The 15,130-nt window shown below is 29.1% G+C and overlaps 2 protein-coding genes and 1 pseudogene across 3 annotated transcripts; all 3 read left to right on the top strand.

The window, feature by feature from the left end:
- The first annotated feature begins 1,604 nt into the window (after window positions 1–1,604).
- LOC112759158 (probable glycosyltransferase At5g03795) lies at window positions 1,605–5,808 on the top strand (annotated as a pseudogene).
- Window positions 5,809–7,853: 2,045 nt separating this feature from the next.
- On the top strand, window positions 7,854–12,124 carry LOC112759148 (probable glycosyltransferase At5g03795). The gene is made up of 5 exons (XM_025807972.3): window positions 7,854–8,251; window positions 9,123–9,352; window positions 10,069–10,417; window positions 10,624–10,753; window positions 11,440–12,124. The coding sequence occupies exons 1-5, from the start codon at window positions 7,946–7,948 to the stop codon at window positions 11,973–11,975; spliced, it is 1,551 nt and encodes a 516-aa protein (XP_025663757.1). The 5' UTR covers window positions 7,854–7,945; the 3' UTR covers window positions 11,976–12,124.
- A 583-nt stretch (window positions 12,125–12,707) lies between these two features.
- LOC112759131 (uncharacterized) lies at window positions 12,708–14,788 on the top strand. Of its 2 annotated transcripts, none has more exons than XM_025807957.2 (4): window positions 12,708–13,441; window positions 13,624–13,809; window positions 13,900–14,153; window positions 14,444–14,788. In XM_025807957.2, the coding sequence occupies exons 1-4, from the start codon at window positions 13,114–13,116 to the stop codon at window positions 14,690–14,692; spliced, it is 1,017 nt and encodes a 338-aa protein (XP_025663742.1). In that variant the 5' UTR covers window positions 12,708–13,113; the 3' UTR covers window positions 14,693–14,788. The 2 variants fall into 2 exon arrangements, with proteins under 2 accessions (XP_025663742.1, XP_025663749.1); XM_025807964.3 differs by having other exon boundaries at window positions 13,051–13,441; window positions 13,633–13,809.
- Window positions 14,789–15,130: the final 342 nt, after the last annotated feature.

The raw sequence follows: 15,130 nt of genomic DNA, 5'->3' as shown, positions 1-15,130 counted from the left end.
ACTTTAACATGTAAAATAATTTTTAAAAGAAATTAATTAAACTTTATTTATTATCGACAGCTCGGATATTAGTTGAAAATTACCAACATTCGATTTCTCCATGTATTTTTAGCGACGACTTAGTTGTCAATATGGCTATCAATCGAAATAATTCCTCTTGTAGTAATAAGTTTCTATTATTTTAATTATTTATCTTTTATAGAATTCTAAAAATAAAAATGCTAAAAATTAAGATAGGAACCAAACAAATACCTAAATTAATAAAGTTTATCATGTTTAAATTATTTTAGTTTGATTTCTACTTTAACAAATAAAAAGCTTTTATATTTTCACCATTTATTTTTAATATTAGAGTAGTAGTGGTGTTTTGTTTTAAATGTGAATTGTTGGTGTGTTATTCTCAAATGTGGAATCGTTTAATTAGAGAAGCAGAAATTTGATCGTCTGATTTATTAGAGGTACAGAAATTGGACCGTCCGACAGAAATCAGATCCTCCGATTTGTGTGCTTTTCACAGTTTTAAAAAATACAAAAAATTATAATGTTAAAGTATATCATCACTTTTATTTCTATAACAAAAAAAATTAGTCGTAAGTTAAACGAGTATGGTATATTCATAAATATTTCAATTTTAATGTAAAAAAAAAAACTATTTAGCAATAATAAACACATGCATAAAATCCAAGCCTTCCAAACGACATGAAGTAGTTAAACAACTTTCGCAAACGACACATGTATTGGACCATTGGCAATTAGGAATTTTTGTCAAAACCCAAAAGGAATCGAAGATCACTTAATTAACCAAAAAATAAATAAATAAAATAAGAAAAAAAAAGGATAATGGGACAAACATACAGAAGGGTATAAAAGGAAATCTAGAAAATTGCATGGCGAATCCAATATACATATTCTTGCATGTCTATCCTCTCTCTCTATATACGATGTTGATGAACTAAATTTCAGCCATAAATTGAAAGTCCAATGTTGTTTTAACACATTATGTGCCCTCTTTCATTGTTTGGATCCTTTGTTTCTCTATCACTCTCTTTCTATTGCGCTATGGCTTAATTAATGTGGACAAAGAAGAGATAAAACCCCAAAACCATATATAAAAATATTATTTATACACCAAATAATTTTTATATCGATATAAAAATTTAATTGTTAGTAATTAATTATATTAAATTATTTTTTGATTAAGATTTAATTACTCTGTTGGTCATTATAGTTTCGCAAAATTTTCAATTAGGTCTCTATATTTTTTTTTAATTGGGTTTATGCACTAATTTTTTTTCTAATTAGGTCCCTCTTAACAGTAATTGCCTTAATTTTATAGGAATTTAACTAAACAAAAAATTGGTGCAGAAATCCAAATAAAAAAAAAGAAAAGTATAGGGATCCAATAAAAAAAAAATTAGTGCAATGACTCAATTAAAAAGAAAAAAAATACAAGGACCTAATTAAAAATTTCGTAAAACTATAAAGACCAATAGAGTAATTAAACTTTTAATTAACAAAATAAAAAACGTGTTTAATTTTTAAAAAATACTAATATCAAAATAATATTTATTATAAAAAATATACACATAGCAAAATTAAGCTACATATATATTATAGCTTAAGACAAATTAACATATAAAGAAAAAAGAAAAAAGAGATAAGAGAAAAGAGAAAGCTCTAGCTATATTTGTGTCCATGATGGCAAAAATTCTCAAACTAAATTAAAGGGTTTAATTTTGAAATTCATCTATCAATGGCAAATTCTTCTTCTTCATCATCATCAACATCCATGAAGTTATTGTTGTTCATGGTTCCTCTTGTAATTGTTATGGTTCTTGCTTTATTTTTCCATGGTCCAAGTGTTTCCACCACCTTGGTCTTAAATGGAAAACACAAATTTTCTTCCTCTTCTAATAATAATAATAATTCATCTTCTTCATTATTTTCAAACAATAATGGTGGAAGTGATGATGTCATGCTTACTAAGGAGGAGAAGAACAAAACTATGGCTATCTCTGATGAATATTCTCCCCCAACACTTCATGAATCTGTAAGAGTTCTTTCCTTTTTATTTTTTTCTTGACAATTATTTATTTATTTTTCTAATCCCCTTTGCTGATTTCAATTATTCTTTTTATTTTTATTAATTAATTAACATAGAGTAGAATTAATTACTAGAGAGGTAGAAGCTTAAAATGGTATTATTACCTCCAATCAAAAGTAATTTTTTTTTTCTATTTGAAAGTTTTTCTTTCACAAATAATTATTCTATAAATAAAATGTAAACAAAAAATTAATTATATTTTGCTTACTATATCCATATTATTAAAGAGGCAGGGGATAATAAAGAAGAAAGAAGTTTTATCAAAAGGATAATGTTTAAAAACATGTATCTAACATGGTAGAAACTCAGGTGAAATCAACTTCACGTGAAGTTGATACTTGAGAGCCGTTAGATGATTTTACTGATTTGACTAAATTTTTATCCAACGACTCTCAGGTATCAACTTCACGTGAAGTCGAGTTCACCTGAGTTTCCACTATCTAACATAATTAATTATTAATAAATATAACAATTAGTTTGTAACCAGAGGTAGTAAATTAACAAATATATTATTAACTGATAAAGTAATTAAAAAGTGTTAACTAATAGCAGCATCTTTTAATTTGAACAGTTAAACAAAAATGAAGTTGATCTCAACATGTCATCAAAACCTTGGCAAGTGAATGAATCTTATTATGTTCCTCTTCCTCCTTTGAATGAATCACATGTTGTTCCTCCCAAAAAAGAGTTCAGCATGTTAGATAGAATAGAAGCTGGTCTGATTCAAGCCAGAGCTGCCATTAAAGAAGCTAGAAATTGGAATCAAACTCAAGATCCAGATTATGTTCCATTAGGTCCAATGTATTGGAATGCTAAGGCATTTCACAGGTACCTAATAATCCATTATTTTCTTATGTATCAAATTTTCTTAGAGTTATAACTATTACTGGGATGAGAAATAAGAGGAGTTTAATTTAATTAAAATATACTTTAGGGTTAATTTTAAGCATGTATAATACATAGATATTTCCTATCTCATGCTAAAGTTTCACTATTATTTGATATCTCATTAAATTTTTTATTATATTATTGTAAGTATATTTGATTATTTTATTATATGACAAATTTAATTATTCTAGCCACTGATTATTTAGTTAGAATATATATATATATATATATATATATATATATATATATATATATATATATATATATATATATATATATATATATATAGTGACTGATTTATTGATTAATTTTAATGTATATGTACTTTTTTAGGTTTAATTATTCTGTCAGTATAGTGACTGATTTATTGATTAATTTTAATGTATATGTATTTTTTTAGGTTTAATTATTCTGTCAGTTTCTATAGTTTAACTAAATTTTTAATTAAGTCCTTATATATATATATTTTTTTGATTGAATCTTTATACTATATCAGATTTTGTAATTAAGTTCCTACCGTGATAAAAATACTGGAATTAACGGAATATTTCGTTAAACAAAACGAATATGCCTAATACTTGACTGAATATTCTGTATAGTTTAACAGAATATTCTATTAATTTTAATAGTTTTGTCACGGTAGAGACTTAGTTACAAGATCTGATATGGTATAAAGACCTAAATAAAAAAAAATATAAAGACCTAATTAAAAATTCAATGAAACTATAGAACTGACAGAATAATTAAACTTTTTTTTTAATTACAAAAATTGAAATGGCAGGAGCTACTTAGAAATGGAGAAACAATTCAAAGTGTTCATCTATGAAGAAGGGGAACCACCTGTTTTTCATAATGGACCATGCCTAAGCATATATTCATCAGAAGGGCATTTCATCAATGCAATGGAGATTAATGAACAATTTAGAACAAGGGATCCTCAAAAAGCACATGTTTTTTTCCTTCCTTTCAGTATACAATGATGGTCAAATTTGTGTATAAATCTGACTTTGACTTTGGTCCCATAAAGAGAACAACCATTGATTATATCAATCTCATTGCTTCAAGATATCCCTTTTGGAACAGAAGCCTTGGTGCTGATCACTTCATGCTTTCTTGCCATGATTGGGTATGTAATTAACTACCTCACTATAATTCACTACTATTCTTTAGATTTTATTATTATTAGTTAAGAATTTAATTAATTTGACTTGAAAAAATATCATCATAATTGATTCTTCTAGCAACATGTTATTTCATTTAGTTTCTCAAGGCTACTATTTATGATTACGGTAACAGTGCGGAGACAAAAAAAAAAAGACAGTTAAAATTTATTTTATTTATTATTTATTAATTTCTACTGTAATTAATAAATATTAAATAAAATAAATTCTGACTGATTTTGGCTAAAAAAAAATTTTATTACTAAACATTTCCATTGTGATTATTGGATAAGAAACAAATTTACCTACTATATGATTGACTTAATAATGTGAGTAAGTAATAGTTTGAATAAAAGGATAACTAAATTTAGAATTGTTTTTTGTGTAGACAAATAAATTTTTTACCAAAATTAAATATTTATAGTTTTTTATTTATAGACAAATAATTTTTTTATTTAATAAAAAATCTATGTGTCTCGTTTTTTCAATGATTAAATCTATAAGTATTTAATTTTTGTTAAAAAATAATCATGAGAACATATTCATCATTTTTTCTGATAGTTGTTGTTATTATTATTATTATTATTTAATTATCTAAGGGAGTTTTTTTTTTAATTGCTATTGGAAACAGAGACTAGTCTCATTTCAAAGTATAATCAGATAGATAAGGAAGGAGAATTCTTAAGACATAATGTAATAAATATTTTTTTTTGTGAAAACTCAGGTGCAGTCAATTTCATATGAAGTTGATAACTAAGAGTCGTTAAATGATTTGACTGATTTGACTAAATTTTCATTTAACGGCTCTCAGCTATCAATTTCACGTAAAGTGGACTGCACCTGAATTTTTTCCTTTTTTTTTTCTTACACATGTTTGTTTGATTTCATTTTAATTTCAGGGTCCTGTGATATCATTTGCCATTCCAAACCTACACAAGAATTCCATCCGTGTGCTATGCAATGCCAACACCTCAGAGAGATTCAATCCCACAAAGGATGTTTCTTTTCCAGAAATCAATCTCCTAAAAGGCTCAATAGATGATTTTGTTGGTGGGCCATCACCATCACAAAGGCCCATTTTGGCCTTCTATGCAGGCAGGAATCATGGGCCCGTTAGGCCCATTCTCCTTGATCATTGGTTCAACAAGGATAAAGATATTCAACTCTACAAGACCCTTCCAAAGGGTGTTTCATATTATAGTATGCTTAGAAAAAGTAAGTTTTGTCTTTGCCCTAGTGGGTATGAGGTTGCAAGCCCAAGGGTAGTTGAGGCAATTTACACCGGTTGTGTTCCTGTGTTAATTTCTGACCATTATGTCCCTCCATTTAGTGAAGTAATGAATTGGAAGAGTTTCTCAATTGAGGTCTCTTTGAAGGATATTCCAAAATTGAAGGAAATTCTTTTGAGTGTTTCTCCAAGGAAGTATATAAAGATGCAAAGAAGAGTGGGACAAATTAGGAGACATTTTGAGGTACATTATCCACCTAGGAGATATGATGTCTTTCATATGATTCTTCATTCTGTTTGGCTTAGAAGATTGAACATTAAAGTTCATGATCATTAATTAGATAGATAGCCAAGAAGTTTATATAATTTGAGTATGTTGAATCTTTCTCATCCTAATAAATAAGAGTTTGTTGTCATTATTGTATAAATATCTTAAATTCTATTTTGTTTTGGATCTTATGTTTCTCAATATCAATGATATGAATATGATGTATGTATAAAAATAGAAATATAGAGACACAAGGATAAAAAAGATTATTTATTTAAAATGATACAATATATATAAATAATCATGATTAATCAAATTAAAATATAAATAAAATGTATATATTATTTATTTATTATTTAGTATGGATATGCGAATTGAATCCGTAAATACAGATGTGAGTGAACCGATTCTGTTAGAGTGTGGATTCGATCATCTTGCGGATTAGATGCAGATAAATATTACAGATGGTAATTAAATTGGGTTGGTCTAAGTGGTTAGTTCACTAGTCTGTTTAAGTAAGTGTCGATTCAAATCCCGCCTTGTGTATGCAGCAATCCATTTGCCAGTAGCAAACTCTTAAATAAAACTCAGTACCACATCGAATTAGTTTTTGGTCTGTCGGATTGGAGGATATCGTAAAAAATAAAAAAAATCACTAATATTTAAATATTGAATATGATCTAATTTATGAATACTTCTAAAATTAACCATCAATATAAAATAGATATTAAAATATAAAAAAAATTAAAATAATATATATATAATAACTAATTTAATAGTTAATTTTTTTTTCTTTTATGTAAATACAATTTGGAATGATCTTATCCAAATTGTTCATATGCACAACTGCATCTTACAATTACTCGTATATTGACTATTAAAAGGAGCGATATCTATATTAGTCAAATATATTTTTTATGAAGTTATTTTAAATTTGTGTTAATATGAAAAGAAAAATAATAATTAAGAGTCCCTTGTTCTTTTTATGGAACCACATTTAAGTTTGGTCGAATTAGATGTTGTTGAATTTAATTAGACTTAATTTATAAAAAAATTTGAATATATAATATTATTTTTTTAAATTTTATTAATAATTTAATTAGACTTAGTTTATATAAAAATATAAATGCATAATATTATTCAAATTTCTAATAATAATATTTATTTTCGGTTTTTATAAGTTATTCATATAATCCAAATTAATTTATGCTAAAATATCTAAATATTAAATTCAGTCCTACCTAATCATTAACAGTTTCTTATTATTGTAACTATTTTTTTTCCAGATTTCATTCAAATATTTTTTAAATTTAATTTCCTTTTTTAAGTTATAGTCAAGTCTCTTAGAAATAGGAAAATGAATCAATCCAACATTTTAATTTAAAATTTGAGTCAAATATCATCTAGATTCTAGAATCGCATGGAAGATATACAAATTCAACCACCATTCATAGTAGTATATCAAAATCTTCAAGTTTCTTTACCCATGAAGAATTCCACTATAGATTTCACACACACACATAATAATGCCACTCATCTTATGATCTTAATATATGAGCCACCCCAAACTGGCACGAATTAAACCCTATTCTCGGTTTTGGATCCTGTATATGTTTCGATAAATTCAAGGTTTTTGTCGCGAGAAAATTTAAGCCATCAAATATTACTAATCAATAGTTTTGGGCCCGATGCTAGCTTCGCTAACTACAAGAATTCTAACATATTGCGGCAGTTTTAGAGTCAGATAACGGCAGTTTTTAGCTGCCGCCAAATATATAATGGTAGTTGAATAATCGTTTAAAAATAAAAAATTGCTAAACAATTAGTGGCGATTTTTTTAAATCGCTAAAATAATTACTGTAAATCAAAATTTTGTGGCGGATCACTTTTGTGGCAATTATACCCGCTGTTATATTTAAAAATAAAAAAATAAAAAGTGAAATTAACTTAGTTGATTTGAATAATGATCCCATTCGTTCATTTAAATAAACATAAAAATTTAAATTTTTTTAATATATATAATAATTTATTAATTTACAATAAATTTTTAAATAAAATTTAAATCCACTCAAAATCGGATTTGGAATACTCTAATAATGGGAGATATCAAAGAGAGAGAGAGAGAGAGTTAATTGCATGCATGAGTTTCTGCTGCCATGTGTACATTTGTAACTGAAGCCACAGAGAAGAGGCAGCTGTAACATGAAAAGAAGGGAGGATTAAATTAAAATCATGCATGCCCAGATTCTGAAATCCCAAAAAGGCTTCAACTTTGAAATCAAATCATCATTACAATAATGGGTTTTTGTTATTGGTGTGGTTCTTCATCATTGAAGCCATTGTTGTTGATGGTTGTTCCTCTTGTAATGGTTATGGCACTTACTTTTGCTTTTCTGAATGGTCCAAGTAGTAACAATAATAATACCTTGGTGCCACTACTTTGGAGCTCTATAACTCCTTCTTCTTCTCCTTCTTCTTCTTCTTTATTCATCAACAATGGTGATGATAACAAAACTATGCATGCCTTTGATGATCATCACATGTCTTTCTTCAATAACCTCTCTTACTTCTCTCCTCCAGCACTTTCTCTTCCGGAACAATATGTAAGATCTCTTTCTTTTCTTTCCCTTTTTTTTAATTTCTTTTTCTTATTAAAAAAAAATCTTTTACTAGAACATGGTATATGTTTAGGACTTTAGCTATTAAGCATAGTCTAGTTGTAAGGGTTGATTGATGTTTCAATTTGATCTTTGAAGAATAATGAAGTTGTTGCAAGTATGCTTTGTTTTATGTTTTTGAAATTTCAAATGTATAGAGCCAACCATTATTATTTGTTGATGTGTTAGCAATGAGTCAACATGCATAGATTCAAAGTGTAATAGTAATATTAGTTTTAAATTACTCTTGATTTTAAGTTTAATTTCTTAATTTTGTTCAAGGGAAAGTAAGAAAATGCATCCCCGGTCATTTTGTATCTAGCAATATAATCTTACTCTCAATTTGGTAAAATTTTGGTTTTTAAAAAGTAGTTTATTATATTAAAGCTAGTGTTTTTTTTAACAGAAATCGAGTCAAAAATAGTCATAACTTGTCTTGTTTAGCACTCATTAATTGTTGGGACAATTAATAAAGACTACATAAGACAAATTCTGACTTTTTTTTTCTTCCTAACATTACCGTTTTTTTTAAATAGCTTTTCAAAAATTATATAATGTATGTTTGGTAAATCATAATAAAAGTGACTTTCTATACCTATTAAGTTATAAAAATTCTGTTTGGTAAAATTATTTTTAATTTTAAAATTACTTCAATAACATAAATGTAATAAAAATAAATAGATATTTATTAATATATAAAATTATATTAAATTTTATAATTTTGAAAAATATATGTTAACATTAACAGTTTATTTATAATTCACTAAAGATGATGACTCATTTTTTTCCTTTTTTCGTTTTTCCTTTTTGGGAACAGAACCAAACTGAGGTAGTTGATCATGACATCTCAAAAACTTGGGCAAGTTCAGCTCCTTTGAATGAATCTTATGTTGTTCCCCAAAGAAAATTCAGCATCTTAGATAGAACTGAAGCAGGTTTGCTACAAGCTAGAGCTGCTATTAGAGATGCAAGAAATTGGAATCAAACACTTGATCAAGACTATGTTCCAATAGGTCCAGTCTATAGGAATGCCAAAGCATTTCACAGGTAACATATTTAGTAATCATAATATGTCTCACTTTAATATTTTGTACACTAATTAAGAAAGTACTGTCAGAAAATTATTAACCAAAATGCCCTTAATTTATAATAATTAAGTCGAAGTGTAATGTTTATACTTGCTTATCAAACCAAGAAATTTTATTTTAAGTGATAGTTAGATATTAATTACTATGATTATAAATAATACTGGGGAGTATTTCAAGGGCAAACTAATGGGCCATAGGAATTCCTAGTGAATTTTTCTTTTTGGTTGCTTATGGCATCCCTAGCTCGACAGGCCAAAGACTAATCCGTCGTGGATCTGAATTTCATTTAAAGGTTTGTTGCTGGTCAATGGATTGCTGCATGTATTAAAATGGGATTCGAACCCTCCGAACGTATTAAAATGGGATTCGAACCCCCCGAACACTTGCTTAAGCAGATGACTGAGTTGACCACTCAATCAACTCAAATTAATTGTAATTCCTAGTGAATAATACTAGGTAGTACAACTCATACTCGCTGGTAGTAACAGGACGGAGTCTATATAAGATAAGGTAGGGCGGGGTGGAGTCAGTAGTGTGAAAACCCATCCCTATCCGTCTCGTTGTTGTTTCTAAACAATCCATTAAGAAATTATGATGAGTAACTATGTTATAAACATTGATTAGTACTAAGTGATCATCACTGGTTATATTAAATATCATTGTTATGGTATGTAGGAGCTATTTAGAAATGGAGAAACAATTCAAAGTATTTGTCTATAAAGAAGGGGAGCCTCCAATTTTTCATAATGGACCATGCAAAAGCATATACTCAATGGAGGGTAATTTCATCCATGCTATTGAGATGAATGAGCAATTTCGAACAAGGGATCCTAAGAAAGCTCATGTGTTCTTCCTTCCCTTCAGTGTAGTAATGATGGTCCGATTTGTGTACGAGAGGAACTCGCGCGATTTCGGCCCCATAAGAACAACCGTCAAGGATTATATCAATCTCATTGCTGGAAGATATCCTTATTGGAATCGAAGCCTTGGTGCTGATCATTTCATGCTTTCTTGCCATGATTGGGTAAGTAGGTCTAACTCGTTTGAAACTAGTTCCTTTAAAATAAGAAGGTTGGTAAAGTGAGAAAATGACGGTCTAATCGCCATTGATCGAGTCCTGAATTACATCTTTATTCATAATGTGATCATATTAGTTCTATGATGATCTTAGATGCATATGAATACACAAAATGATAATAATGTTGAGAATGATTATTCAAAATTTTTTAGGGGCCAGAGACTTCATTCTCTATTCCTTACTTATACAAGAACTCTATACGTGTATTGTGCAATGCCAACACCTCTGAAGGATTCAACCCTACAAAAGATGTTTCTCTTCCTGAAATCAATCTCCAAACAGGTTATTAGGTTATTCTCATCATTAGTAATTTAGTAATTTTCAATTATAGTCACTTTTCACTTAATTTCAATCAAAATAGGTGAGTGGTGAAAACTCTGGTGCAGGCAACTTCACGTGAAGTTGATAGCTGAGAGCCGTTAAATAATTTGAGTGATTTGACTAAATTTTCATATAACGACTATCAATTATCAACTTTAAGGCTGCGTTTGTTTACAGAGACAGGACACTGAGATACAAAATCGTGTTTGGCAGAGGAGACATGGACAGAGACAATGTGTCCAGAGACACTGAATTAATGTATTTTGTGTCTATCCTGACAGGAAGGACACTGAGACACTAACAAGAAACACAACTTATTTTTTATTTTTTCTTTCATTATTCTTATTAATTTTTCATAATTATATTTTTTATTATTATATTTTTTATTTCAAATTTTTTTAATGAAAAAAATGAGAATAAATTGGATTTTTATAATTTGTTATAGTTTATCACCAAACAGAATACAAGAACACAATTTTGTGTCTCTATCTATCAGTGTTTTGTCATGTCCTATTCTCAGTGTCTTGTCCTGTCCTGTTCTCGAAAACAAATGCAGCCTAAGTGAAGTTGACTGCACTTGAATTTCCACTATAATAAAAATACTATTGATACACGAAAGACTCCTGAAAATCCTTGTAAAAATGTAGGTACAATAGATGGTTTTCTTGGTGGGCCTTCCGCATCTAAACGCTCAATTTTGGCCTTCTTCGCCGGTGGGGTTCATGGGCCCATTAGGCCCATTTTACTTGAGCAATGGGAGAACAAGGATGAAGATATCAAAGTCCACAAGTACCTTCCAAAGGGGGTTTCCTACTATGGTATGCTTAGAAAGAGCAAGTTTTGTCTTTGCCCTAGTGGGTATGAGGTGGCAAGCCCAAGGGTAGTTGAGGCAATTTACACAGGTTGTGTTCCTGTGCTTATTTCTGACCACTATGTCCCTCCATTTAGTGATGTCTTGAATTGGAAGTCTTTTTCAGTTGAAGTTTCTTCAAGAGACATTCCAAAATTGAAGGAGATTCTAACAAACATCTCATCAAGACAATATATAAGGATGCAACGGAGAGTGGACAACATTAGGAGACACTTTGAAGTGCATTATCCTCCTAAAAGATTTGATGTCTTCCATATGATACTTCATTCAGTTTGGCTTAGGAGATTAAACATTAGAATTTATGATGATTAATTCAAATTGTTTATATTGCCAATTACCCTAACAAAATGTGATTATGGTATATCAAGGACCAAACTCCTAAAATTACTATTTATATTGAATGTAATATTTATACAATTCTAAACAAAAATAAAAAAATGTTTGATTTTATTCTTATTAAATTGATGAAATAGAATAGAATATATAATTTTATTTTTATTATTAAGTCATATTATATAAAATATTTAATATAATTATAATTAATCATAAATATGTGTTAGTCCACAATGATAATTTCATATTGGGTAAGATATATTTTTTTATTTTTGAAATTTGTCAAAAATTTTAAAAATATTTTTAAATTTTATTTTGTTTTAAATTTGTCCTATAAAATTTTTTATTTGCATCAAATATATATTTGATGGCTAATTTTTAAAAAAATTTAAGATCAATTCAACAATAATTTTATAAGAACAACTTTCAACACAAATACATCAAATATAATTTTCATATAATTTTCATGTATTATTATTATATTGGTCTTAAATTTTTTAAAAATTTAATCATAAAAAATATATTTAATACAAATAAAAAATTTTTATGATAAAATTAAAACAAAATAAAACTTAAAAATATTTTCAAAACTTTTAAAATTTGCTTTACTCTTTTATATTTATATCATGACTCCTGAGTAATTCTTCCGAAATCAAACTCTTCCAATTTCAAATTATACTACTAAAAGGTGATGATGATGCATTGGCCAACAGAACCGGGTTGACTATAAAGTATGAAACTCATTGTTTTTTTTTTTTTTTTTACAAATTGCCACGTGGACATTACAACTCTCATCCTCTCAGGTTTCCAAACATAAGAGGGCATCTATGTTTATAATAATAATAATGCCTTAAGAATTCTTAGAAGTGAGAACAATGTAGAATATGTCATGTCACTTCTCAAACACAACGTGTCAAACCTCCTAAGCATGGTTGCCACGTGTCATAACCCTTTCTTCCACGTGGTTCTCTATTCTATTAACACGTGTCCACTCACACCAACCGTCACAAACCTTCCTATACTATCCTTATAATCTTATCATATAAATTATCAAACACCACCTTAATTCTTTCACATCCATTACAAATTATTTGAGTGATTATTAGCATCATCAATCATGGAGTCAAGGGAACAATTGAAGGAAGAAAGCGCTGAACAAACTGCAAAAGATCTTGAAGAAGTTAACAAAGCTAGAAACCATGATCATGATGAACAACAAAAGCCAGGTGTAATTGGTTCAATGCTAAGAGCAGTTCATGACACATATGAAAGTGCTAAAGATGCTGTTGTTGGCAAAAGAGACAACACTACTACAAATGCAGCATCATCAGATATAACTACAACAAATAAAGGTGAAGAATTTGGAGGATTTGGTGCTGGTGAAGTGAGAGATATCTCTATTGGAAAAGCTAAGAATGCAAAAGATTATACAAAGGAACAAGCTGGTAAGTTCATACATATATTTAGATGGTTAATTCTAATTTTGTTTCTGCTTTAGAATTCAGATTTTTTCCTTCAATAACTCTTTTATTTAATCTTCATATACTTCTAGGTAACATCAATAGAATATGCCAAACAAAAACAATGTATCTTAGTGTTATTTATAGACTAATTGAAATAATATTAGATTATGCAGCTGAAAAGGTAAAAGAATCAAAAGATGCTACAGTGGAAAAGGCAGGTGAATACACAGATTATGCATCACAGAAAGCAAAAGAAACAAAAGATGCTGCATCTCAAAAAGCCAAGGAAACTAAAGATGCAACCATGGATAAGGCTAAGGAAGCCAAGGACAAGACAGTGGAAAAGGGTGGTAAGTAATACTAATTTTTTAGAATAATTTTTTAGAATAATCAGATGTTTAAAATTGGAAGTTTAAGAATGATGAGGGTGTTGGACATAGGTGAGTACAGAGATTATGCTTCGGAGAAGGCGAAGGAAGGGAAGGACACCACGGTGGGGAAGCTTGGGGAGCTGAAGGAGAGGGCGATGGGTTTCTTGGGAGGCAAGAAAGAAGAAACAAAGCAGAAGAGTGCAGACACAGTTGAAGCAACAAAGGACAAAGCTTATGATATGAAGGAAGCAACAGAGAACAAGGCTTCAGAAACTGCTGAGGCAGCAAAGCACAAAACCACTGAAGCTAAGGACAAGACCAAGGTCTTCAATTTTGTTCATCTTTTTACAAAAAATTTCAACTACTATGGTCAAATATAAGAAATATGATAACTATTTTCAATTAAAAAAAAATTATTGTCAACTATTATTTTAGTTGGTGAATAAAGTTAACAGTTGAGAATCGGTATTTGACTGATTTAATTAAATTTTTACGTAACTGCTCTCCATTATCAATTTTACCGTGTAAAGTTGCATGCAACTGAGTTGTTTCTATCAATTTAGTTGAGATATATTTGCTGAGTAATATAATGATGTTTTGATTATGAGTGAAGGAAAACTTGAGCGGAGCAGAGGAAGAAGCAAGGAGGAAAATGGAAGAGCTTAAGGTGGAAGGTGGAGGAGGATACGACAGAGATCTGGAAACCGCCGCCGCCGGAGACAAGCCGTCAACGGTGAGATTGCAAAAGACGCGACCGGTTGCGGTGGCCGAAGCCTTGAAAGCATCTGACCAGATGACAGGACAGGCCTTCAACGACGTCGGACGGGTCGACGGCGACGGCGACGAAGAAGTTTCCAAGTAAAACAATGAAAATAATACTACTACACTGTATATAAATAATAATTACTTTTGTAATAAAATTATTATTGTAGAATAATACTTTGCTTTGTTTAATTTCCTTTATTATGGCATGCTATCTACAGATCAATTTTATTTTATTTTGTTTAAGAGACTAATTAAGAAATAAGGAGTGTTTGTTAAAATTTAAAACAATGAATGGTACAGATGTGTTATCTTTTGCTTTAATATTGGGCCTCTTGGGCCCATTAAGGGTTTTATTATTCTTTTCTTTTGCTTTAAATATTGGGCCTCTGTTAGGCCCATTAAGGGTTTTATTATTCTTTTCTTTTGGCAGTGGAATGTTTTGTTTTATTATCAAAGATAATCTTCACTGCTTGATAATTTCTTTATGTAGTTGAAAGATCAACATTTCCATGACCAAAAAATTATTGTAATCCGC

Source organism: Arachis hypogaea, chromosome 2 (assembly GCF_003086295.3).
Source record: "Arachis hypogaea cultivar Tifrunner chromosome 2, arahy.Tifrunner.gnm2.J5K5, whole genome shotgun sequence".
Taxonomy (NCBI): domain Eukaryota; kingdom Viridiplantae; phylum Streptophyta; class Magnoliopsida; order Fabales; family Fabaceae; genus Arachis; species Arachis hypogaea.
The sequence above is the reverse complement of the archived record's forward strand: the minus strand, read 5'-3'. Positions and strand labels throughout refer to the sequence as shown.